Raw genomic sequence first — 27,299 nt, 5'->3', positions numbered from 1 at the left:
TTTGCTGGCCAAAGAAGGCTCACACACATGCCCACACACCCACATATTGGTGAATTGGATAGCATTCATGTATTCTTGACATGCTTTCCTTTACACCGCTTGCTCTTGTTTCAGTAGTCTTCTTCCAGTCTATATTCTCTTCCAAGCCTCAGGCACAAGAGTGACATCTCTCCTCCCCAGCCCAGCGCCCCCCCCCCCCAAACCACACACACATTTACAGCTTTTCAAAACAAATGTAGGCAGCCGAACTAACTGTTTCTTATTCATATTGCAGCTTCTGTACTTTTAAACATGAGCGATAGTAGAGCTGATTTAGCATCAGATGATAATCAGGATTCTGAAAGTCCTTTCTCATATCACCAACGCCCTCGTTCAGCTAGGCCTCGGCAAAGGCATCGTATTTATTTTTCTGTTAATTCAGATTCTGATTAGATGGTAGCATTCAGCATCAGCTCTGCTGCTAGTTGTGCGTGCAGGCTGGAAATTTTGTGTATGTATTAGCAAGGTTTTTATTTCCTACTTTCAATTGAAAAGTCAATTTTTTTTACACAGTTTGTACATTGACATGCAATAAGAGATATTTTGTTTTGACAGGCTTCTTGAGGACTTTGGCAGCCATAGTAGCCTGACTCATATTTGGGATAGACTCGGCTTGGCCGAAGAGTAAGATCATTACTCACTATGATTTTATATTTTTCGAAAGTATCTCTGATTAAGAAAATAGAAAAAAAAATGTTAATCAAATCTGTAGAATAACATCACAACAAATATAAGTTGTACAGATTAATACAAACTTGGAAATTGAATCTAATAGGTAAATATTGAATGCCAATTTTCATCAATAGCATGCTAAATTCATGTAAACATTAAATGAAATGCTAATTTTAGTCATTAGGATGCTTTTAATTTCATGTAAACATTAAACCTACTTTGTGTATCTTTTAAGTTATTTAAATTTTATATATAGTGGCTGAATACAGTGGTTATAAGTTGCACTCAAGGCTCTAGAATGAGAGATCCAATCATAAATGCAGAAACTGCAAACTTACAGAATTCCCAAGTTTGTATATCTCCCCTATGGAACTGCTATTGTTAGACTTTATTGCAGTCAACTTACCTTTACTGAAATTCCTGCACAAGCATGAAAAGTTCATGATAAAAATGCCAAAATCATAAGAAAATCGTGATACTAATGACTTTTGAGTATTCATTTTGTTTTGGACTTTGATCTGCAAGTTTTTGTTTGGCCAGAGTCTACACAGTTTATATTGGCAAAATAAGCAATTGAGTCTGATTTGCAGTGTTGCAGTTGCTAGGGCACACAACAGAAGATAGGGCTGTTCTTTCCTGTTAAGTTGTATTTTGAAAAGACCGCAGAAGTTGGTATGCATACATTGGGAAGAAGGGTATTATTTATTATCCTGTACAGTCACATTTCAAAAGACTGCTGAAGGATTTCATTAATTTGCATTATCAAATTGAGTTGTCACAGAAAAAGGAAGAGAATCCAATGAAATATGAATTTAATATCAAAATTATTTAATGCGATGGTTTGCAGGCACTACAAGTGCTAAGAACTGTAGTTCAAGCGCTCTGGGTTGAATCTGCACCTTGTACGTTTGGAAATTTGCACAATTTAGGAATTTGATCAAATTTTAAATTTATTCCTTGGTGTTCACTAGAGTTGGACACATTTATAATATTGATATTTTATATTAATTGTAAATATATAAATATTGGTATATTTTGCCGATATTTGCAGCTCTGGGAGATATTATCTGCATGGTGCTCTTTCATATACTTGCATTGGGAAATATGAAGAGACGTGAAGAAACTCACATTTGGAAGATAAAGAGACTTTTAATTATGATATGAAGAGTTTCTCAATTCTAGATGTATATTATTGCTGTGTGACGAGTTTTGTATCCAGTTAGAAGCATTATACTCAGACCTCTGTTATTTAATAGAAGAGATATTTTTTGGTGTGGCTGGGGTTTTCCCCTCAAGCTGGAGGGTTTTCCCAGGACAAACCATTTCATCATAGCGGGTTGGATAACAACAAGTAAGGGAGTTTCTTTTGTTCATTTTTTTACCTGGTTAGATGGCTTCGTAATCTTTGTGATGATTTTGTTGGGCTCAAACTGTGAAATTATTTTTCTTTTCCGCTCTTGTTATTCTATGTTGTGCTTTGATTCACCTCTCTCCTGTTGTTTTATTACATTCAAAGAGCTCATTTTTTTGGCGTCTATGTGGGCTGACATGGCACGGCGAAACTCTTTGATTAGTTGGCAGAGTTTATCATCATTTTAGTGGAAATAAAATGCCAATGTTTCATTCACTTGAGTTGTCTTTTCATTTTCGACTGTCATGGATGTAAATGGATTCATTTATATCATTGGTTCTTCAATATGGTTGGTTCTTTGACTACGTGCTTTCTAATAATTGTTGTTGCCATTTTCTAATTATCAAGCCGCTGACAATTGCTCTTCTATATGTTTAACCCTTTTGTGTTGTACAATGTCATCTCATTTTCATTGCTTGGTTTATCAGTACTATGTGGTTGTTGAGATCATCTGATGGGAAGAAAGTAAAGGGGAGTTGGGTGTATGTTTTTGTGTCTTTATTTTCTGATACTCCCTTGTTTTGAGAATACAAATGCTGAGAGACCATCATTATTTTTGGTATAATCAAATTAGACGATTTGTGCATAATCATGGAGTTGTTTAATTTGCAATCAGATCACTTCATTTGAGATAGATTCTTGTTAAGAATTAGCAGGATTATTGATTGATTAGCCTTGAAGACTTCAATCATAGACATGTTTTGAATTTGTTTGAAAGATATCTATTTACGTACTCCCCTTGAGTATCTTGGCATCTGATGTGCCGTTAGTATTGTCATATCATAACACTTGTGTGCCTTTGTGTTAGTGAGAAAAGTCTATTCAAACGATGTTTTAGCATTGATTGGAGAGCCATTAGGTGTTGATGATTCTTTGGGGCAGAATATATGGGATTAGTGTTCATCGACAAAATGTAGTGTTGAGATTTTTTGTTGTAGTGGGAAGAACTCTGCATATGGAGATCATCTGTCCTATATAGGCATGACAACGATCATTCAAAGGTGTTCATGCAAAGTCTTGTGGCCCGCCCCTATGTTAAGTTGATGGACTGTGAGAGAGGATAGACAATTAAAGAGATAAATAATTACTGTTCATGAATTTTTATGTGGTTAGTAATTCATACATTAGAATAGTGAATTATGTATGCTTCTAGCACTGTTTTATCCCTTAGTGTTAGATTGATTCGATGAACTATTACTAATCTCTTTAAATGTTGCCAGGATTGATCGAGGAGCATACTAAGAGATTGCAATCAAGGGGACAGAGACTTTGATGCATTATGTGGAGAAGTCAAGTAGGCTGAAGAATGAAGACACAATTTGATGTCATAGGGTTGATATCTAGAAACATTACATCTTGTCTGGTGATTGGTGTCTTCTCTAAAGAGGAATTAAGATTCAAAAGGAGCTTGTGTGGCACAGATTGAGAGTGTCAAGTCCTCTGCAGAGGATCAACAAGCTCATATAGCAGTGGGACCACAAAAGCTCCATATTTGGTCAAACATTGGAGTAAATTAATTTATTGTGATAATCAAAGTTGTGAGCATGTTGTCCTTGTTGAGAGGGAGTCTCAACATTTTAGATTTTTTTTAATGTGCTTTAATGAGTTCTTCTGTCTAAGGGAGAAGTTCGAGGTGTATCCCTTTGTGAATAAGTTCTTCTCTACAAGGGAGAATTTTGAGATGCAATCCCTTGTTAATAAGTTATTCTCCACGAGGGAGAAGTTTGAGGTGCAATCCCTTGTTAATGCATTCTTCTCTGTGAGAGAAGTTTGAGGTGAAAGCCCTTGTTCCACCCTCTGGGAGTAGTCATGGTGGTAGTCATGTGTGAGACTCTATTACTTTGTTTTCTGGTTCACCCTCTGGTGGTAGCCATCGGTAATCTCATGCTGAGACGACTGTATCATGTTGAGAAAATTTGCGATAAAGTTTTTTCGTCATGAGGACATGAAATCTGCAAGTGATATGTCCTTCTCCTTTGCTAAGAGGGAGTAATGATGTTTGTAGCTGTAGGAGATATTCTGATTATCTGCATGGTGCTCTTTCATATACTTGCATTTGGAAATATGAAGAGACATGCAAAGTTGCTCACATTTAGAAAATGAAGAGACTTTTGGTCATGATATGAAGAGTCCCTTAATTATAGATATAGATCATTGCTTTGTGCGATGAGTTTTGTATCCAGTTAGAAGCATTGTCCTCAGTCCTCTATAATGTAAAGAAAGAATTTTTTTGTGTGGCTGGGTTTTTCCCGGAGAGTTGGAGGGTTTTTCCCAGGATAAATCATCATGTCTTTTTGCGTTCTAGTGTTATTTATTTGCTTATTGCTGTTAGTAATATGTCTATACCTTATCATTAATTATAATTTTTATTATCTTTATTATATATTACCTCCAACTGTTCCCATCATCAGGTCCTCTCCCCCCAGTCCTTTCCTTGTGTGTCATATGCAATTTGCATGCAACTCTGTTGATAAAATTAGATATAAGAGTTGCTGCAACAACTAAAACTAGTATTAAATGACGTGTAATTTTTGTTCAATAGCATCAACGACTAGTGGATATTGGTAAAGACCATAACTCTCATTTTAACTAAAGACTAGGTTTTAACAGTTCATATATAGGCAAATCCTATTGTTCATGTTACTGTGGTGCAATGCCTGGTGTAATGCACCTGCCCAAAACTTTTAATATTCTAAACAAAAATACTTTTTATTCCCATATAATTCCATGGGCTTCAATTTTTTAAATTTACTGATCAATTACCAAAGATATATGGGAGTAGATCCAAGCATGATATTAAAGATAAATTAATATCTTTAAATTAAACACGACCAAAAGGTGTACGAAGGGTGATGACTACTGAAGATAATGGGCTATATAAGAAAGATCACCCATGAAGAAGAGGGGTGATGTTAAGATATTTAATATTCATAATTTCCCCTGAAGGATATGAACCAGGTTAACAGCTTATGGAGAAAACCTCACTAGGCCCGAAATTAAGGATGAAACCCCTTAATTCCTATAACTGAGTTAGTGGATGAAAAATATTTAGTAAGTTATTAACATGTTCAAAGTTTAAGTTCATACCATTAATTATTCTATTCTCAGAACCAGAGCTTATTATCCTGATGATGGATCATTGTGTGTGATGTGAAATGTTGATGACAAAATTCTTACAGAATCAATTCCAGAAGCAGGAACTGATAAATTAAGGAAGAATTAAAAAAGGGACATTACAATTGGTATCAGCACACATCAATCTTGCTAGCTTGCAGGGCTAATTTTACTTAATTCAATGGAGCTAAAGGGCCATGGTTTAAAAGGGTGTTGGAAAGAGAGATAGGATAAAATAGATGCAGACTACTAGATGAGAAGAAGAAAATTAGTGAAAAAAAGGGATGGCTGACCAGGATGCCTGGAAGATGTTTATGGAAAGAGAGATAGGATAAAATAGATGCAGACTACTAGATGAGAAGAAGAAAAGTAGTAAAAAAAGGGATGGCTGACCAGGATGACTGGAAGATGTTTATGGAACAGATGGCTGGAAGACATTAATAAATAATGAAAAAACATGAGGGAGCTAGTTAATTACTTATCCAACTGATGCAAACATGCAACTCTCACAAAAACATGCAAAACAAGGGGTTAGAAGGCAGTGACACTAATCTGAATAGAGCAAACCATAAATAACAATGTAAGTGGATTAGCACCACATCCTACTCAATCACAATTCTGTCTAGGTCAGAACCACTACATGAAAGAAGAGTCAAATCAAGAAGCACTTGATGCTTGCATAGATGGATATTTGAAAATCGATCACAATGTTAGGAGTAATATTCTTTGCATATAATTTTGCAATGTTAGGAATGGATTTAGGTAAGATAAACCATGCCACATGGCAATATAGGTCTGCAACAAAGATTTAAAAGATGCCACTTTTCACATTTGATGGTTGAAGAAGTGTCACAATGATAACTTTGGTCCAAAAATTGGACACATTTCTATTAGTTCTATTATAGAAGAGGAAGCCATTAATGAATGGAATTGTGCATGGCAGCATTAAGGAATTGTCCCACAAAGACATTGACATATTGCAACATATGCTGAATTTTCTCAAAAACTTCTACCTAGTTTTGTTAAAAAGCGTCTAGAGAAGCAAATCAAAATAATAACACAATTGATGTAGTTGGGATCAATTTAGGATTTTGGTAGAATATTAGTCACAACAACAAAGGATATCAAATAAGGATTCTCATACTTGTTCATTGAGGGTTTGAAGGAGTGAGCCTTGGGGTGAGCACCCTTGACTAGACATCTTTGCAAGATGAAATTCAAAAGGCCTTGATTTTGAAGACTTAACAACCAAGAACAAATTCCATCCCAAGACTATACCAATAGAATGTTATGAGTAACCCTTCTTAAAAGATCTTCTTCAACCAGTGTCATTTTTTTCTTGAACCAAACAAGAGTGGGGAGGAAAAAGAATGAGCTTTAATTGAGGAAGTTGTGCTTTTCTTGTAGAGAGCCATGGGACTAGGCAGTAAATGCTCAAGGAAGGGCATGTAAATTATATAAAGATTCATCTAGAGGTGGATTTAGAGACACGTTCCAAGCCTAGGGCTATATTTGATGAGATAATGCTCTTGCTACATTTTGGGGCCGCTGAGTATCATGCTCTTAGGGTTCGAGGAGTCTTGTAAGGTCACAAGGGGATAAGGTGATTGACATTGGAACTACTCATAATTTCATGGATACTTATTTGGTTGCTAGAAGGGGCTTCGGTATTGATAGGTTTAATGGGTGTAAAATTTGGCTTGCAAATGGCCATATTATTCCCTGTAGGAGTGATAACGGATATGCTCACTTATCCTTGAGAAGATATCAAATTAAGGACGATTTTCTACGTGGTAGTCATGAGTGGGACGAATATAGGTTTGGGCATTTAGTGGTTACATTCTCTTGGTAGATACTATCAAGATCTTCAAAAGTTGTGGCTAAGTTTGCAACATCATGAGGAGAAGGTGTACTTTAGTTCTATTCAAATGGAGTGCCAAAGTAGGACGAAGATAAAAGAAATAGAGGTACAAGTAATATGCCTTGGTCTATATACGTCATCTTAGATTGATATTTCCTCAAGCTTATGGTTTGTGAAAAGGCAAATTAGTATCTTCAAACCAAAACAAGTTGCTTTTTAGGGCTTCTTAAACAAGGCATTAAGATTTTCCAGGTCACAAACATCAATCGAACAATAGTAGAGTATTATAAGACTTTTTTGCCGGTGAATCTTATTTGCAATATCTTATTAACAAGTTGCTTTTTAGGGCTTCTTAAACAAGGCATTAAGATTTTCCAGGTCACAAACATCAATCGAACAATAGTAGAGTATTATAAGACTTTTTTGCCGTTGAATCTTATTTGCAATATCTTATTGGTACATTATCATTAGCATTTAGAAAAGAAACGCATCAACGCGTCGGTTTGAACCTATGTTCCCTTGAGTTTTCAAGAAGGGGATGATAGGGGATAGCGAGATGGGTTTACGAGACGGGAATGACTTTTGCCAATTTTGGGGACGGGGACGATGACAAATTGTAATATCCTCCCCTGATTTGAACTTTGACTTGTAGAAATTTAACTTAAGGAATATTGTCAAACCACTTTGTATGCAAACTCATAAAGCTGATTTCCTCAATAAATTGCTTTCCAATGAGTAGATTTACGAACAACTATGAAGTGACATTAAAATGCATAATACACATCATAACATTTTCACAAACACTTGGCACACATTCAATAGTATATGAAAAATCTGGAAACTCTTTCAATCTGCTAATAAAGGGTGATTTTTAAATGTAGATGTGCACTTACAGCTGCCTTAAAGGCTGCAACAACTATTCAGACTTGTATTCAACAATTATTATGCAAAATATCAAAATTTGACAGAAGAAACCTGGAATTAGTTGTCGTAGTATTTTGCAGATGTAGTCGGCCAGCCCTCCAAACTTCTAATCAGCCGGAAAAACAAGTAAACTTGATACCAACATTGTTCACGCCGTACTGTAGCAAAATACTGTTCATGCGGCACTATAGCAATAACTAACTTCAGATCTGCACCTCAAACCCTTGTAAATTTCTTTATGCAAACGCCCCAAATGAAACCCAGTGTGTTTCCTGAAGTGAAAACACCCTTGATCCTCCTGACTGTGTCTTCCAACAGCGAAGAGAATGCTAGCAAAGAGGGATTCCGTCCTCCAAGCCCGATAATCAGATATCCAGCAACATAACATTAATCTTCATCCAAGCATACCCCAAAAAAAAAACTCTTCCATTTCTTTTATAGTGTTCTCACAAGAGCTCAATCCTTCATTTTCTCAATGTGGGATAAAACATAACTCCCTTTATGTACTTTATGTCTCCAATGTGTTATAAAAATAAAGGGAACTCTTTTAATTTAAATATTTCCCACAAACTATGCATTAATAAAGTTAAATATTTAAATATGTGCATCAATGCATAACAAATCTTATCAATGATAAATAAGTCTTCCTGTCGATTTTAAACAATTACCATCAACATACCATTGTGACTGAATGTCCGGCCATGTCCAAGATGACTTACTATAAATAGTAAGTATGCCCAAAGTTGCCTCAGAACCCCTCAGAAAGACCTGCAACTGAAACTGTCTAGGCCAAATGGCCTCTAAGCCCCTTTAATGTCCTAGTTAGCCTACGGGACTGTGGGGAAATAGGCTAACGACAACATCATGCTATGAATGCTAGAAAGGGGATATTACACAAATGGGGACAACTATATAACAATAATGAAATTTAAAATATATAGAGAATGTTAAAATATTCATATGAAAACATGGATAAAGAATGTAGTTACACATAATAGAACCATAAAATATAAGAATCAATAGAATTCATATGCCAAATTTGTGTTACTTTAAGAGTCAAAGTCTAATTTGTTCTAGAAGTTAAAGTCAAAGTCCGCTAGGTGTCCTCAAGTCTTCAAGATGTTTCATAGATGGGGACGACTGAAAATATACCGGGGATGCGTCCTTGGGCAACACTAGTTTGAACTCTTATGCTAATTTTGTTGCTTATGCTATACATGTAAGAAGTTGTGGACTCCCATTATCTTTTCTAATTGATTATACACTACTATGATTTTGATTATCAATGTTGATTGGGGAGGCACCCTTCTTTAACTTAATCGGTTCTTCAATTGCCAAATATGAGGCTGCAAGTTTACAATGATTGAGTCGTGGAGACTATTTGATAATGAATAGTTTCCCTCAAATCAGTGATTAGTTTTTATGAAGGGGCATTGACAATAATCACTTGTGTAGTTCTATCTTTTTTAAGACCAAGTCCGCATTAAGGTCATGTTACCACTTAACTTCACCTATTTGCTATTGAATTGACCATCTGTGTGTTCTTGGCGCACATGACACGTGCATGTGTTATAGAGCACGTAACAAATGATTCTAGCAATTATGGAAACCTTGTTTGTATCTCTAGTAGACAGGATACAAAAGTGTTGCATGATAATGGATGATTGTTGTTAGGAAATGTGCCCTAATATTATATGACAGAAGGAAATGATTCCAGAATTGCAAATGATATAATAATATGTTTATGAAGCTCTTGTAAAAGGATGAGAATACAAGGAAATAGGTTTTGTTATTTTCCTTTGCAGTTGATGTTTCCCCTCAATATAATTTAAATTGAATAGAAAAGAAGTTAACTCAGTTACTTATTGCAAGTTAAATTAAGCATAGATAGGACACATCTCTCCATAGTTAGCAAGAATATCTGAATGAGTATATGTTTATGCTAACCTTATTATGGGTTTGTAGCACAGTTTGAAGTACAAGAAAGTACAGAATAAGGACCAAAGTTTGACACAAAGAGGAAGGCTTCCCTAGTATGCGAGCAGGACAAATATAGGAAAGAGTAATTGTAAAAGAAGGTATGCCTTCTTAAGACCTTTGATTTCAAAGGGGCAACTATACTCTCAAATTTCTCTCAAATTTATCTCCAAAGCCTATGTAAAGAAGGAAAACCTTCTAATTACCCCTTGCAAGGGTTTAAGTCTGATAATAATTTTAAATTTGTAATAAGAACTAGTTGAAGTAGTTTTGCAACATGAAAGTAAGTGGCTGAATCAAATACAAGTGAAATTGAGCCTTGAAATGCATTTATGAACCTTCTCTAGCACTTTTATAAGGTCATGGAACTTTGGGGGTTGCCTTTGGCAGATACATAATGGTCTACAATCTTACCTTGCTTACTGTTCATCATGCTTGACTGCTACACTGAGATGTAGCATCTCTGTTACCACTAGAACTCTTTTAAGTCAGTTCTTGAATGTCTTTACATGTGCTCTGACATATATTTATGCCAAGATATGAGCATATGGATTGGAGGGAGGATTTATATTTGCCTCCCACATGTATAGATGGAAAATTAATTGCAACTCAAATTTGGTTTTGGACACGTGACTTTTCTATTTTGTCTCATGTGATGTCAGTTCTGCTGTAATCAAATCCATATGTGTAAGCCTGCTTTCTGCTTGTATGGGTTCATTCCTTGAAATGTGTGGGTTGTTCCCAAGATGTGACACAGGGCAAAGTCAGAGAATCCAATGAAGGGCTGTCAAACCAAGCATCTTGGTTGAACACTTCTTGTGATGCAAAATACATGGAAGGAAAAAACAGAATAGCACAGAGCCTTTACCAATTTTTAGTGGCAGAAAACACATATCAAAGTGGGTTGGCTGATTTGCAACTAAATATAGTGATGTGATACCTGTTACAAGATTCAAGAAGAGTTGGCAGATTAACGGATTTCCGGATGATTGATTCCTTATAAAGAATTACAAGGACGTTGTTTCTAAAAGAAACAACGTAGACTGAAGACAGAATTAGAAACAAAACTAGAGACAGGATAGGAAACATTCCTATCTGGACTGAAGAAAAAAGAGATGGGATAGGAAACATTCCTATCTAGACTAAAAGACAGACTACAGACAAGTAGTTGACTATTATAGAAAGTATAAGATATTATCTTAATAATACCAAATTTCTAGAAGACGAATAAAGCATACGAGTCCAGCGATGTCTACACTGAACTTCAGAACATGAACTTACATGCATTAGGGAGCTTAAAAATAGCCTACAACAATCTCGACAAGATAGGGACAATCCTCTAAACTGGATGGACTGTTTGAACTTTAAATCGCAACTTAATTTCTCAAGATTGATTGATTCAGCTATGGCTTCTTTGAGACATACAAGGAATAGGTATATGTGAACCAAGATCCACTGTTCTAGTTAGTCAATGGTCCTAATCCTTGACATGGGGGTACACAATGAATGCAATTTTCAAACTGAGCACAAGTAAGGGTATGGTCCACATTGTTGAATCTTTACACACTGACTCTTTGGTGCTGATAATCTTGAAGCATAAATGAATAGAGAATGATAGATGGAAGTCCTAGATAGAAGGTGATGAAGAAATATGAATCTGCCGACATCAAACTAGTATAAATGTAAATACTTGGATAAAGAGCCAGAAAATCTCAATGTGACTAAGTGTGGCAAGAAAACCACTGCATAGAATCTTCGCATTAGCACAGAACCATCTAAAAGTTAATAGAATTCCATAGAAGAAAGGACAATTTGTGTCATAAAATGTCCATTAAACCTCCAAAACAGATTTTGTGGCTTGATAGATCTCTTGCAGTAAGGAAAGTGATGATGTGTTGAAATTTCTTCATAGACATAGACTATCGTTCTGTGTAAGAGCATACATGAAATGAATAAGAGCAATTGGTGATATTATCTTGCAACTTTTGATATAAATTGCTCATGATAAATTAATTTACTTTTTCAATAGACATTTTATTACTAATTGATGTCGCTTTTTCTTTAAAGAAGTCCTGTAGTAAAAAGATGGATGGCCATACAAACAGTACAATTAGTTGAGGAGCCTGTGGAATCTAATCAAGAAGTAGAGGACAATCAACAAGTATGTGTAAATATATATACACATATATATACCTATGCATACATACATCTTAATGTCCACTATTGGGACTGGACTCTAATTATCTCTAGAATTCCGGAAGAAGATAATAAAGTATATTTATATACACATACATATGCATATGCATAACTGGACTGCTCCACTTTGAATGCCAAAACAATTCGTGAACCACACAAACAAGTAGATCAAAGTTACGAGGGCAAATGATGACATGAAGGAGAGGAACAAAGCATAGATTGGCGTTTTAGTTAGTAAAATAGTTGCCCTTATACCATAATGAACAATGACCAGAGACAACAAGGTAGTCTAAAGGTGAAGGAAGAGATGGAGAGTCCCTAAGGCTTATATAATGGAGTTGGAAGGGATGACTGAGAAATAATCAAAGGATTCATGTAGGTACAATTTCATAGTTGAAGTCTGCCTTGAAGTAGAAGTCACAGTAGAAGTGAGTTTTTGTTATTGTTGGAAAAATAAATATCAAAATGTCTTATCTTTAAATAATCATATGAAGGAACAATGGAAGGAAATAGCATCAACATCATAATAACACCATGGTGTATCAAACCATCAACCCTTAATATGCTTAATTACCGGGTTTGGACCCTGCTGCTTGGATTGGGGTCAGGGTTCATGCCTGGGTTCATTGTGGGTCCAGGCAGGGCCCTTCATTTGGACCGTGGGTGACCTACAGTCAAAATGAAGGGGTGCGAACCCAGGCTGACCCATAGTCCAAATGAAGGACCCTGCCTGAACTCGGGCTTATCCGGATGAACCCAACGCGAACTTGGGAGGACCCATGGTGAATCTAGGAGGACCCACGGGTTTCTCTTAACTTTTTGTATATGTAATGCATACACACACACACACACCCAAACGAGATTTTTTTTTTTTTTTTTTTTGGCTCATACCCACGAACTTGAACCCCGAACCCAAATTGACAACTTAGTTAATATGTAGAAATGCCAAAGTTTTCAATATTTACAAGTAATGGATTAGAAGATTTGTAAGGAATTTTATTATCTTAAACTAAGATAATTTGGACCACAAATGACCAATGATAAAGCATCTTGATTATAGTTTTTTCCAAACCCCTTAAGAGTTATAGCCAATATTAGGTATACAAAAATTGTAGCAACCTTACAAGTTATGTTGGAGAGGTTAAAGAAGGTTCACAGACTTCCAAGAAAAAATAACATGCTCAAAAGGTTTGTAAGCAAGCAATATTTATTTGCAGTACTTGTTAGATACAAGACTTCAATTTTTGTTTTCCGTTTTCTATGTTCGTATTTATCATATAGATAGTGGTAGGTACAAGAGCCTTCTCTAAGTTTGCTTCCTTCTCTAAGCTTGCTTATAATTTTGTAACTATGAGATCTCTCGCATCAACATTGCGAATTGTCCTTTTGGGAGGTATCTGCCCATAATCATCTGTGAAGCTGTTGGACAAAAACCTTGGGGGCGAGGTAGTACCCTTCTACATGCTTTAAAATACCCAGAATATTCATTTCAGCTCACCCTCAAATCTGTATGGTAAAATGGGTTAGAGCTTTTTAAATAAAAAATCTAAATAATGCATTTGAAAATTATGTTTTGATTCTTGAACCACAGATTTTCCTGAGTAAGAAAACATTAGCTTCACTATTTATTCTCCAAATCTTTCCAACTATAGAACAACTATTTTCTGTATTATTTTCAATGGTTTGATCTTTTTTCTTTATTGTTGTTTATCTTATTTTTTTTTTTTTTTTTCAAATTTAACATATTAAAAATAAATCAAGATTGTTTAGATTCAATATCTTATATTCAAGAAAATCCATATCTTAAATATTTAATATAAATTTTTAATTGCCAATATATAAGGCTAAATATATCTAGTTAATATAATTTTAGGTTCTAGCCTTAACCCCAATAAAGGTCAAATATATTTATTAGTCAAATAAATTGGTACTGGACAACAGTCTACAACACAATGGTAAATTTGTGAGCCTCTCCTCTAGGAGGTCTTAGATTCGAGTCTCACATAAAATTAATTAATTACAACAAATAATAACAATTATTCTAGGCTTCAGCCTATTACCGATAAAAAAAAGTCTTGTATTGGATGACTATAATTAAAATTGTTGTAGAATTACGTTTTTATGACTAGTTGAAATTATTCTTTACTTGTTAAACTATGACTATCGTGTTAATTATTATTTTTGATCAGTAAACTTCCAAAATCCTAGAGTATTTATTGTTATTTGTTTATTATTATTATTTAAGTTCGAGTAGACTTGAATCCAAGGCTTCCCAGATGAGAGGCTCACAATTTACTGTTGTGTTGTAGGCTCTTGCCTTCAGAGGTTTTTTGACAGGTAATGGGCCGAAGCATAGATTATTTATTATTATGTTATTATGATTTGTTGAGATTAATTACTAAGATGTAGATTCGAATCCAAGACCTACATGAGAGGCTTACAATTTTACCATTGTGTTGTAGGCTTTTTCTTTGATATATAATGAGCCGAAGCCTAGATTTATTTTTATTTGTTGAGATTAATTTTTATTATGTGTTAAGCTTGAGTAGATTATAACCCAAGATCTCCCAAATGAGAGGCTCACAAGATAGATAATGGGTTGAAGCCTAGATTAATTATTATTTGTTGAGATTAATTATTGTTATGCGTTAAAAGCTTGAGTAGACTATAATCCAAGATCTCCTAGATGAGAGGCTCACAAGCTAACCATTGTGTTGTAGGCTCTTGCTTGTGACTATTGTGTTAATTATTTACCATTTAATATTCTAAAATATTTGTTTTAGATGACTAATATTTTAATTCAAAATCATAAAACAAAATTTTTAATATTATTAAATTTAGGAAGGCAAAATTAACTATGTTGCTGGATTCGTCCCCTGCTGCCTGGATTCGGGTCCGGGTCCGCACGGGTCCGGATTCATCCCTGGGTTCGTTGCGGGTCCAGGCAGGGTCCTTAGTTTTGACTGTGGATTCATCCGGGTCCTTGTTGGAGCGAACCCAGACGAACCCAAAGTGAACCCGGGGCTAAAACAACTTTAAAGAGTGTTTTTTAGATTGTTTTCTTATGTAACTCTCAAAGGAACCAAATAAAAAACATTTCACTCATCTAATCCCTTATGTCAAGGAGGAGGACGATGATATAGCAGCATATGGGACTAGTGGAACCAGTTTGGGTTTCAATGATGAAGATCTAGATATAGTTGCAGTTGGGGATGAAGCCATTGATCCCTCATTTTATGATGATCCATTTGACCCTTGAAGGGCATTTGACACTATGATTATTGATAAACTACTAAACATTTGTCATCTATCATCATGTTTCAAACTTTATTATTTGATGAGCTAGTCTTTGTTTTGCAATTTAGTAATTCAATGTATTATTTGATGAACTAGTCTATGTTTTGCAATTTAGTAATTCAATGTATAATTTTCTTTACAATCATGAAGATAGATTAATGAGCGAGTATTTAATGTTTTTAGATTCAAGTAAAAACAGGTTTTGAAGGTACCCCAAACCCTTTGGCATTTGGCATTGATCAATGATCAAGCAACAATTGTTCATATTGTGAAATGACTTTGTTTTGCAACTATGCATGTTTCTCTTCTCTTTGTGTGTCTATATATATATATATATATATATATACTCACGAACCCACCCACGAACCCAAATGGGGGAATTTTTTTTTGCCCGAACCCACGAACCCGAACCCGTCCCCGAACCCGAATTGCCAACTTAGAAAATTAATGACAATGTTTTCAATTTTTTTTCCCCTCTTGCCGAATCTCATCCAGATTTTATTGTTGGTGAATACAAACTTGAACTGGTGGGTGGAAATATGCTGTTATTGTCATTGAGCTGTCAGATCATTGGCTGGATGATGTCCACAAGTGCTTAGGCATTATGGAAGTATCCATGAAGCTTTTTAACACAATTGTCTCCTTGTAATATATCATGGATTTGGTATATGCTTGAGTACCATTACCATCCATGTTGGAATTCTGTGCTTATAGAGTTTATAAGTTGATCTTTTATACCAAGAGATATAATCTGCAATACTGGTTTTTGCCCAAGTATTCTGGGAGCTAACAATTTAGTAAGTAAATAATGAGGGGTAAATGCTTTTCAATTGGAGTCATGAGCCAATGAGGTCCTCAGCAGGGACCATGTAATGCCCCCCTCAATTTTGCCCAATAAGTAACAAATCCAATAGTACAATTTATTTGAAAGAGTATTCTTTTGAATTTAGGAAGATAATCAAATAACATCAAACAAAAAATAATGAAGATCCCTATTGTAAACATGGACATGAGAGCTTTTTCCTAATAGCCAAACATATTAGATTCTTGAGGGGACCACACAATGGCACACCAGGAGACTGTCCTCCACACCTAAACCCAAGAGCGCTGAACAATCAATCAATCCAGTCTGACCAGTTGGCTCACAAGCAATCCAACTCAGCGGGTGGCTACTTAATTAACACACAGTCCTGCATCTCCCTGTTAGGTTTCTGTGGCAATTCCTAATGTGATTGCTTTATGAAAATCAAATGAATAATTGCCTTAGTTACCATGGTTTGTTCTACCCCCCCCTCGGACCAGCAGAAGTTCAAACTGGGTCAAAGTTCTGGTCCAGTTCGGACTCTGGTTCAGGCAGGGTGCTGTTTTTTGACTGCTGGTTTGGTTGGGTTCGAAACAAGTTCAAACTCGGGCTGACCAAACTGGGAAAATCGTGCCTGTTTGCTGGGCCCCGCGGACAGTGGAAATTAGATTATTTTGCAAAATTTAATGATATTTTGGCATCCACAACTAATGTTGTTGCTGCTGCTGATCCCATTTAGCTCAACTATTGCTAGAGAAGAAGAATATGAATATGAAGAAGAAGATGAATATTAATAGGTTTTTATTCCATTAGTTGAATGATGAACGTGAAACAATGATACTTGAACTTGATGCTGTGATTTATTTTTAATGTTTTGAATCTTTGTTGTTGAACTATATGATGGTATGATCACTATGATTACAAGTTTATGGTGTTTTGGTTGTTTAAATGGGTTTATGCTACTGTGCTACATTCTAATTTTAACTCATGCTTCATATATATTATGATTTTTACATGTTTTTGAACTAACGAAGCAATTCTTGAACTTCGAACTTGGATCTGAACCCGAACCGGTAACTTAGATAATTGCTACTCTTATAATTCTTGTTCACATGCTTGGAGACTCTTCTTCAACCAACCACATGGACACAAAAGGAGTCTCCCTTTGACTCGCAAGCAAACCAAGTTGGGGTAGAGTACTTGATGGGGGAAGATCAGCACTGTTGCATCTTCCTAATAGATTCCTAAATAAATAGAATAGTACAATAATATTTCAGATTGATATACTTTTTCGGACTTCTGTTCAAATCAGAATTGATCATTTGATTGTTGTTGAATGATTGATATTTGTAATGATTGATTGATTGGATTCTGGCTTGATATATTAGTGAATGATGAGCAAATGCATGCTGATTTGATGGAGTAGCTTGCTGATTCATTGTTTGCTTGATTTGATAAGCGATGATTGCTTTTGTGGATTAAGTGAGATGATTGATAAATGTCCCTTGAATGATTCAAATTATCTCTTTCATACTTCATGGGTGAAGGGGTCACTACTTTAGTAAGCCTTTTAGGGTAATAACTATTTTAAAAAATTGATCTCCCTTGGATGTTTCCCTCAAAATATCCTTCTCTGCCTTATATCTTCCAATGTAGTAATAAGGTCATACCTTTGCTTCATATCTTCCGCCTTTTATATCTTCATGGTTGAGACACATCTTATTTTATGCATTTTGACCATTCACTGAATTTTATTCTATACTATTTATTTGTAAATCCTATTTCAAAATGGGGAAAGACCTCATTCCCCATTTAGATATTCAATGATAATAGTCCAACGCTATTTGAACTTTGATGCCAAGAACCATAGTTCAATATTTCTCAGATATATCTGTGATTAGTCTGCTTATCACGATAATTTATTGGCTCTGGAGAAGTAACACCAAATTATCTTGGACACACCATCATAGAGAAGTTTCAAAGTATCATAGAGAACTCGATAAAATCAGTGATATTTCTCTATTTTCCAATTTTTATTTTTATTTTATTTTTTTGCCTTTAAACGGTAAGTTGCCAATACGATATTTTGAACTATGCCAAGTACAACATCAACACAACTTAACCATTGCACTATAGCAACATCAGCAGAGTTTAGGAAATCATTCACCAAGTTTATTTTCATCTGAATTATTTGCAACATGGATTCTATTTTCTTGCAAGTTCAAGTGGATTGCTTGTTGGAAGTGCAGTGTTATTGTTATTTTATTTATACATATCCTGCTGACCTGAATCTGAGGGTATCACTGATAAGAGTTTTGTTTGTTTAACAGGTTGCTAACATAATTCTTTGGACTGACTTCGCGGCTTCAACATGCAGTTTACTGTAAAATAGTTTTGAAAATGCACCAGGTTGTTCCAATTTGTATACGTTACATCTCAGACAATGGTGCTGTGTAGTTTATGTTGTTCATTATCATTGTAGATTAAACAAATGTAAAATCTTTGCCAATTGTTTGGTTCACTTGGGAGTCTGTGATTGATATTTTTTCTTTTCTTCAGTTAAATCTTAATGTCTTAGGTTGTATGAGAGAAAAATTCAACTTAATATACTTGTGTTTTGCCAATGAATGCCCACTGCTTGGGGATTCTTTTTGAAAAACTTGTACAACTTGAAGGCAGGGTTTGCAAAGATCAAAAGACGGAGCTGCTACCAAAGTTATACACGATGAGCTATCACAATGGTCCACGTCATGGTCACAAATATTCAATGCTGACGAAGATACCGAGTCTCGTTGGATCTGTGTTATATGCAGGAAAAGTACAGATTTTGAGCTGTTACAGAATTTTACAAGCACTGCTTTACATGCAAAAAACATTTTTGGTTGACTCTTGAAAATTCTGAATCAATATCTCTGCTTTTCCCTCTATAAAAAAGTAAAACTAAGATGTCCAAGGTGCTCTAAGTAACCCTTTGCCATGTGGATTGTATGGCAAGGATAAGCCTTAGCAATCATTTTTAGGGTCAAGATAAGCAGCTGCTGCTGGGTGCAACTTTGAGCAGTGCAAGGCGGGAGCATATTGTTTATTAACATGTGTTTTAGCCATAAATTCTACAATGGGCTTTTCTTCCTTATGGTTATTCTTTTTCACAAGGCTTGTGGATGTATTGTATTTCCTGTAGTTCTTTTGTACGTAATTATATTTGTGTAAAAATGAAATATATAGAATATAATGATCAAGCAAGCATGATTTTCAATTGTACAATGAATGAAGCTTGCAACGGTCTTGTCAACCTTGGTCTTAGCGAAGCTTTATAGTTGCTGGCTTTATTTTTGGCAGTGCCCAGACTGGTATGAAGAATCTGCAGAGAACAGTGATGACGTGCAGGTGGTTTATATTCTACTAATTAAGAATTGTGCAGTGCATTCTGAATCATAAAGATGTTTGGAATGGAATTCAAATGTTGTCGGAGTTGGTTTCAGATGAGGATGAAACACGTGCCTTATTCACTGAAATTGCTTTAGGCTTTGTTTCTATGCTACAAAATGCACTTCCAGACAGAAGGAAGTCAATGAGCTCCTCAAGCAGGGAAATAAGTGTTAAATATTCTTTTAGGCAAGTACTTGGACATCATACTGGAATAAGATAGAACATTTTTGTTTGGTGCTTTGAAGGAATTGTTTGCATCAAATTTTAACTTCGACTTGAGCTGCAATCTTTGTGAGAAGTGGGACAGACTTTTTCCAAGAAACATCATTGAAGAGAATCTTGTCGTTATAATTCAAGGTAAGAAAACGGTTTACGTATTTTGTGTGGTGTCAATTTTAAAAGGTGCAATGGTTTGTATTTTCAATTGGGTGATTTTAATTATTTGTAGTCATTGTTCTTCTGAGGAAATATTTTCAACCTTGGACCATTTTAAGTGTGACTGAACAGAGTAAAACACGCAGGCGGGAAAAGATCATCATTAGAGGAAGCAATGGTGGTCTTAGATGTCATAATTGCGAGCAGCTCTGTTCTTTTAAAGCAAAGACCTAGATTTTTCTCCTTTAGAATGTTTGAGAATAGCCACAAGGAAATTTATTGACTATACAATTATTGTAATGCTTTCATAATTGTGCTTATTTTAAAGGTATCCATCACCGTAACTGTCCACATGATGTCTGTTGATTAATGGAATCTAGATTATTATGCTAGAATTTTGTTATATTTGGTTCGAAAAGGTATTTAAGGCGTGTTTGTTAATAAGACATCAAAACAGGTTAATATGGCTCAACGAACCATCTTTACGTATATAAATATATTGGTTGCTGGATTTTCATGGGGCTTGTGCAAAAGCCCATTTACACTTCAATCTTGAGGAATTGCTTTGGATAGGTTTATTCTGTTTTTAGATGTGACCACGATGCTCAACTTGCAAAATATTTGAAGGCACTAAATCGCGATTTAACACGTGCAAGCTTTATATAGCTGTTTAGACATCTTTGATAACAATGAGAACATTTTCGGTTAAAAAGGGTAAATAAAAAAGCCGGTGCAAGCTTTATATAACAAGCTTCTAGGATTAACTTCGGCACCGAGAAATGTGTAATAGGATGTATTAAAGATGAACTTCAAAACTAGCAATATTCTTAACTTTTCCCAATGGTAATGTTAAACCATGAGTAGTTATGTCACCTTAGATTTACTTCGAGACGCAGTTGATGACACCAAAGAATAGAGAATTGATGGATCTTTATTCACAATGTTATCGTAGAACTCATATTACCGATTCTACGTATAAGATGAAACTACTGAATCACACGTCTACGCAACTATATTGATGCAGATGCTTTTAATGATAAGGTAAATTTAGGTTTCTATATTTTATTTTTTTGCTTGATGCTATGGTCGGTTTCTGTTTCATGATTGGCATCCCCTAATGTAATTGTCTTGTCTACATGACAGCGCTGGTCAATGCTTTCTTTCATAACCTTTTTACGAGTCTGATAATTTGCCCCCCGTCCTCGCCCCCGCCCCTGCGAAAAAGTCTTTGGCATTCCTTTATCTAGACGGTGGATGACAAGCGCGATCTGGAATGTTTGATAACAAAGTTAAACAGTCTAATTCAGAAACAGTATCAAAATAAATTTTATGGTTTGTAAAATTTGTACAATATGACAAATTATGCTATATATTGTGAAATTTAATATATGATGTTCTATACAGTCTAATAATATGACAAATAACATTATAGACTCTGAAAATGGCTCAATAGTGTCTAATAATAATGAGGTATCAGTTGTTAACTCACAATTAAAAACGATTACTCATAATAATGAGGTATCAAATGTCGTTCACTCACAATTAGAAAGGATTACTCATCTTTCGTATAACGAAGCAATTGAAACAATTTAGTTGAAATCTCAACGAGCGATGGAGTGATGTTAGGCGATAATTGCTTTAAAACCATTTGGTTGTTTAGAGTGTGAGAGGATGACAATGGGTATAGTTGGTTAAACCATATTATGCGTATTTAGAGGTTTGTAATTTACAATCTTACTTTTGTAATCAACTATTTAATGAGATTATGCTAGGTTGTAGGGTATATCAATAACCCTTATAAAAAAAAAAAAATTAATAATAAAAGATGATAGAAATTTGACACGATTTTGATGTTAAAGACTGATAGGTGCATGTTTGTGGGAACATATGAGGTACATGTTTGCGTGAACATATTAGGTACATAATCGTGTTGTTGATGTAAAGACTTAGTACATGTTCGTTTTAACGATAGAAACTTGACACGATTTTGATGTGTTAGGTACATACTGATCAATCGAGACAAGACATGCCTCACTATATGAAGAGGTGTGAGCTTTAGGAAATAAAGGTATAAAAAAGTCTCAAAAACCAATCTAAAGGCATCATCTATTGTTTCTTATCGATTTATCTTTACTAGATCATCCATACGAGCATTTGCCCTTTTGCAAGTTTTGATTGCATACACTCAAGGATAGAAATGAGGACATCCCCATCTTTGCAGTTTTTTAAGGATAATTCAAACAACAATTTATGTCACCAATGTAAAGCGATGAATAGTAAACTCTAGCCAAATTCATATTGTCATATATGAAACAACTGAATAGCAGCTGTGTATTCAGAGATCATCATTGCATAGTCAACATAATTCCTATCAAAGATGGGAAGGATTTCTTTACCTTATCATAATTTGTAAATCCTAGATATTTGTTGCATCCCATCATTCTTTAAGCATATAGCGAGTAAGGTTATCAAATTTATTCATTGACAAGTGATGTATCATGTATTGATCAAGATTCTCGTAATATAATTAGTATCGATTAGACAATCATGTACAATAATATTAAAAGGTAATTAGTTATTATCAATCGAAGCATTAAGATATGGCAACTGATGCATCTGTGATGCTGCCGCAAGCATCCATAGCCTAGGTGACGCTTCTTAGGTGCTCTTGGGCAACATCTAAATGCATCAGAGCACCAAAACACATCCAATTAAGCATCTAAGTGTTTTGGGGGAGAGTTGATGATTATGCTAACTCTTTGTATTTAGAAGAATAAATAAGTGTAGTAGTATTTGTTACAAAAAGTCTCGATGATTGGGGGAAACAAGATGTGTGTGTGAATGTGGCGCAAGCATCCATAGCCTAGGTGACGCTTCTTGGGTGCTCTTGGGCAACATCTAAATGCATCAAAGCACCAAAACACACCCAAATAAGTATATGGATGTTCTTGCGGAGGGTCGATGATTATGCTAACTCTTCATATTTAGAAGAATAAATAAGTGTAGTAGTATTTGTTACAAAAAGTCTCGATGATTGAGGGAAACAAGATGTGTGTGTGAATGTGAAGTATATAATGTTATTATTGATGGAGGTAGTACACAATCTTATTTTAGAAGAACTGGGAAGTAAATTATACTTGTAAAAGAGAAAACACCTCCATCTATATATGATTGTTAGGTTATAATATGAACAATTTTTTTTATAAATGAACAATATTTGGTGGCATTTAAGATTGAAGATTATTATTATGAAGTTTTATGCGATGTAATGATCGAATACTCGTTACATGTTATTAAAAAGATTATGATAGTTTGGCCACATGATGGGTATGCGAGCACATATACCTTGACAAAAGATGGAGTTCCTCGCAAGCTGAAATCCTTGAAGAAGAAAGAAATACATGTAATAACATTCAAACTTGTTTAGGTAAAATGAAGATGCTCGCGATTGCAACGACGTTTGCATTTGCTATGCTTGCACGAACATTTGCTCTCGGTTTAGCTTTCACCTTTGACCAGGCCTTTGTGTGGGCCTCTTCAAAGGGCGTGGTTGTAGTTGGGGTTGGCTTGACGTCTCTTTTGAATGCTTCTTTTGCTCTTGATTCCATATTTTGCGTTGATGCCCTAGATGGGATTCAAACTCCGTCCTCTCTCGCCCTTGCCTTTGGTGTTGGTTTTGGTGGCCCATTTGCGGTTGTTCCTGTTGGGATGGCTATTGCTCAGCCTCGTGGTGTTGCAAGTAGATCCGCCATCTCTTTCGTTGATGTTGACACTTATGATGTTGACATTGGAGGTTAGAGTGTGCTTTTGGGGCTCTGTGATGCTGTGCTAGTCACTGTAACCTGATAATGATTGATTTAGGGCTTGATATTGTTGATGAGATATCCACTTATGTGGATGATTTCTCTTCCACTATTGCTATCTTTCATTTTAAGGGTTTTTGGTCCTCTCTGTTAGATCTGCACGCTTGGATTACCCGTGTTTGGGAGTCCATCATTTCAAAAACAACTCAAATATATCTTGTGGCAAGGGGTTTTTTCATTGTGAAATTTGATACTACTGAAGATAGAAATGCCATCCTTTGCCATGGTTCTCATGGGGGAAGAAGTTTCCCTTGATGGCTAAACCTTGGTATAAGGATTTTGCCTTGATGGCTAAACCTTGGTATAAGGATTTTGACCTGTCGAGGAAATCCTTTAATAAAATCCCTTTGTGGGCTAGGTTGCCGAATCTCCCCCTCCACCTATGGTTGGATTCAGTCGTGGAGGTGGTGGGGGATGCCCTTAGGGACTTCTTGCTAGTTGATACTGCATCTTCCAATGTGTTTCAGACGACTAATGCTCACATTCTGGTTGAGATCGACGTCTCCAAGGGACTCCTTGAAAAGATTAAGTTGGCCTCTCCTCTTGGATCTTGGATTTAGCTTCTTGATTATGAGGGTATCTCCTTCCGATGCAGGAAATGCCACAAGACCAACCACCTTGCTGCCCGTTGCTACTCTGAGAAATCTAGACCAAAGAAGTCACTTTCTTGGTGGAAAGGGGTTTCAGATGATCATTACACAGTTCAAAAAGTCCCTTTTGTTGGGGATGGTGACTCTTCTCAGGACACTTTGGTGGCAGATTCTGTTGTCTCTGATGGTACAATTGCTGCCCCAACGATGGTGACCTCTTATGTTCACCCTCTTTTGGTTTCTATCACTAGCAATTTGACTGTTGCCCCTCTTATGGCTCCGTCTCAGGATATTGTTGTCCCTTCTTTTGCCACGATCCGTTCCTTGACTATGGGGGTTTTTGGGGCTGGTTGTGGGCAGAAGGCTACTGGTATGGTGGAGGATGGATGGACCACAGTAAAAAGAAAAAGGTCAAGCCCTACACTCCTTTTGATATGGCATTACGGTCTCAAAAGATGGGACTGAAAGAGAAAGCTTGAGTCCCTGTTGCGACTATACCATTTTTGGTTCTCCTGGCTCTTTTGCCCTGTTGTTGTTTGTAGTCTGACATGGTAAGCGACTTATTGTCTATTCCTCTTTTAACCATGGGGTTTCAGGTGCTCGTTCAAAACCTGTTTATGTGGTTGAAGAATACTGTGTTATTTGTGATGCCACCCTGGTCACCTTGTCTTAGTTGGTGACCTATTTCACCTTTTGGTTGTAGTTTTGTTTGGTTTGGGCTTCATTGAAAATTTTATGATTTGTAAAGGGTTTCAAGCACCCTTCAAAACCTATTTTCCTTAATAAAAAACATTCAAACTTGTTTGATTGGTGGAGTTGAAAAATTGGGAAAGGTGATGGGGATGAAGATAATGTTTTTAAATCTAAGTTGCGAATACGTTGATAGTAATTAAGGTAACATGAGTTTCAATGGAGAATGAAGAGGTAAAATTTGATTGTAAAATGGGTAAAAGTATGAAATGGTGTTGCACTTTAGGTCAATGAGGGGATCAAAAGGGTTTTGATTGAATCCATAAGGCTTTTGATTGAATCCATGTGGTGATGTTGTGGCGGCCACGTGGCAAGGGGTGCTAGGTTGGATCAATTCTGACTGAGTTCATTCTGGCTAAATACCTCTAATTATATATATAATTTGTCGGCTAGACTTCAATCCCTCATTTCCTAGAGAATTTTGTAGGGCAAGTTAGAGGCTAAGGGATAACTTAGCCAAATTTATGTAGCATGCCCATTTTTTGTTTGCTTTTGATAATTATTAATAAAATAAATATATTTCCATCTTTTCAAAAGATTTTAAGAGTTTTTTGTAGTGCACATACATATTCTACACAATGAATACATACATGTACACTCTAATTGTACCCTCAATAGTAAACACTTGTACATATGCACATGGATACACACAATAATCTGGATAGGTGCATATATACATATATACACATACACGTGTTTGTGTGTGTGCATGTATGCATGTACATATTACATTCATGATTTTTCTATGGCATGGACACGTATGTATGTACATAAGCACATGCTTATGTAAGTATGATTGTGTGAGTATGCATGCATGCGTGTATCTAATGCATATGTATATGCATGTGTGCAAGCGTATGCATGTGTATGTATAGGCTTTCCTAAACTAATATAGGTCCTTGCATCAAACACACAAAAAAAACATCAAAACTTAACCAACTTTAGTTTAGACTAACATTTGTCTTGGATCTTGAATGGTATCTATTATATTTCCTGTAAACTGTTTCATGACCTATTTTTATAACCTATTTCATACAAATATGACAAACATTTATACATACTCCTTAAAAATAATTTATCTAACTAATGCCATACATACAAGTTAAAATAATTTTAACTAACTCACTCCATATGTATTTTACACAACCTCTTTCATAACCTCTTTTATATAATTGATTTCATACATATGTCCCATACATACACATACAAATTAAAATGAACATCTAAATATATATAGACACACAGACACATAGACACACAGACACAGACACACATAAGCGATTTCTCACTAATGTCATACATACTATAGAGACAATATAATCAATTAAGGCTCCAAAAATATCTGGTAAAACAATTAATAGTGAACCATCAAAACAAATAACTATTCAATATTCAAAACATCTCTAATTTCAAATTTTCAAAACTTGAATGTGATTGTAAATCATATATATGTGATCCTTAAAAAATATGAGTTTGAAAACTAGAAAATAGGGGACTACAAGCTATAAAACAAGTTTAACTTAAAGCTCTTGTTATATATATTTTGTATCCTCTATCTTTATTATTTCCATTTTTTTGATCTTCAATAGACAACCTCCAGTTTAGGTTGCCATGTGCTCTTTTTGGCAATGTCTACAACTATACATTTGTCACTATAACCAAGTTATTGTAATGTAGGTTTTTTTTTTTGGCATGACTTGTAATTAATTCAATGTACACCATTTTTATCTTTGCTTGTTGATAATATGTGCTTTCAACAACAACTAATCCAATTGGATACGTTTGTCCATAACCATCTTCAGTTGCATATGGCAATTTGCATTTGGTTTCGTGCATCTTAATAGATAATAATCTATGCCTTTTACATTGTCAAGATCCACAAGCACACCTAAAATATCATCAATAGACTATAAATTTAAAATAAAATCGTAACATTTGGTAATGACAAAGCAACATATATTATTGGGAAAGGATCAATTACTTTTGATGATAAGGATTA

At 35.3% G+C, this 27,299-nt stretch overlaps 1 protein-coding gene and 1 long non-coding RNA gene across 11 annotated transcripts in view; both read left to right on the top strand.

The window, feature by feature from the left end:
• SIZ1 (DNA-binding protein with MIZ/SP-RING zinc finger, PHD-finger and SAP domain-containing protein) overlaps positions 1–19,445 on the top strand; it is a 93,052-nt gene extending 73,607 nt beyond the window's left edge. For 2 of the 10 annotated variants that reach the window (XM_089791090.1, XM_089791091.1), the window contains 3 exons: positions 275–490; positions 595–663; positions 18,624–19,445. In XM_089791090.1, coding sequence (XP_089647216.1) covers positions 275–432 — 158 coding nt within the window. In that variant the 3' untranslated portion in view covers positions 433–490; positions 595–663; positions 18,624–19,445. Of the gene's footprint in view, positions 1–274; positions 491–594; positions 664–967; positions 1,061–1,301; positions 1,407–1,558; positions 1,614–1,762; positions 2,063–18,623 lie in introns of all 10 variants that reach the window. The other 8 variants (XM_089791099.1, XM_089791098.1, XM_089791096.1 and 5 more) reach the window with 8 other exon arrangements.
• A 497-nt stretch (positions 19,446–19,942) lies between these two features.
• Positions 19,943–20,348, top strand: LOC149546241 (uncharacterized). Its single transcript, XR_016353684.1, has 2 exons — positions 19,943–20,079; positions 20,217–20,348. It is a non-coding gene; the product is annotated as an uncharacterized LOC149546241 (long non-coding RNA).
• The last annotated feature ends 6,951 nt before the right edge of the window (positions 20,349–27,299 follow it).

Source organism: Cupressus sempervirens, chromosome 7 (genome assembly GCF_028749045.1).
Source record: "Cupressus sempervirens isolate cs-2001-9-10 chromosome 7, ASM2874904v1, whole genome shotgun sequence".
Taxonomy (NCBI): Eukaryota; Viridiplantae; Streptophyta; class Pinopsida; order Cupressales; family Cupressaceae; genus Cupressus; species Cupressus sempervirens.
This window is presented reverse-complemented; position numbering and strand designations above follow the sequence as displayed.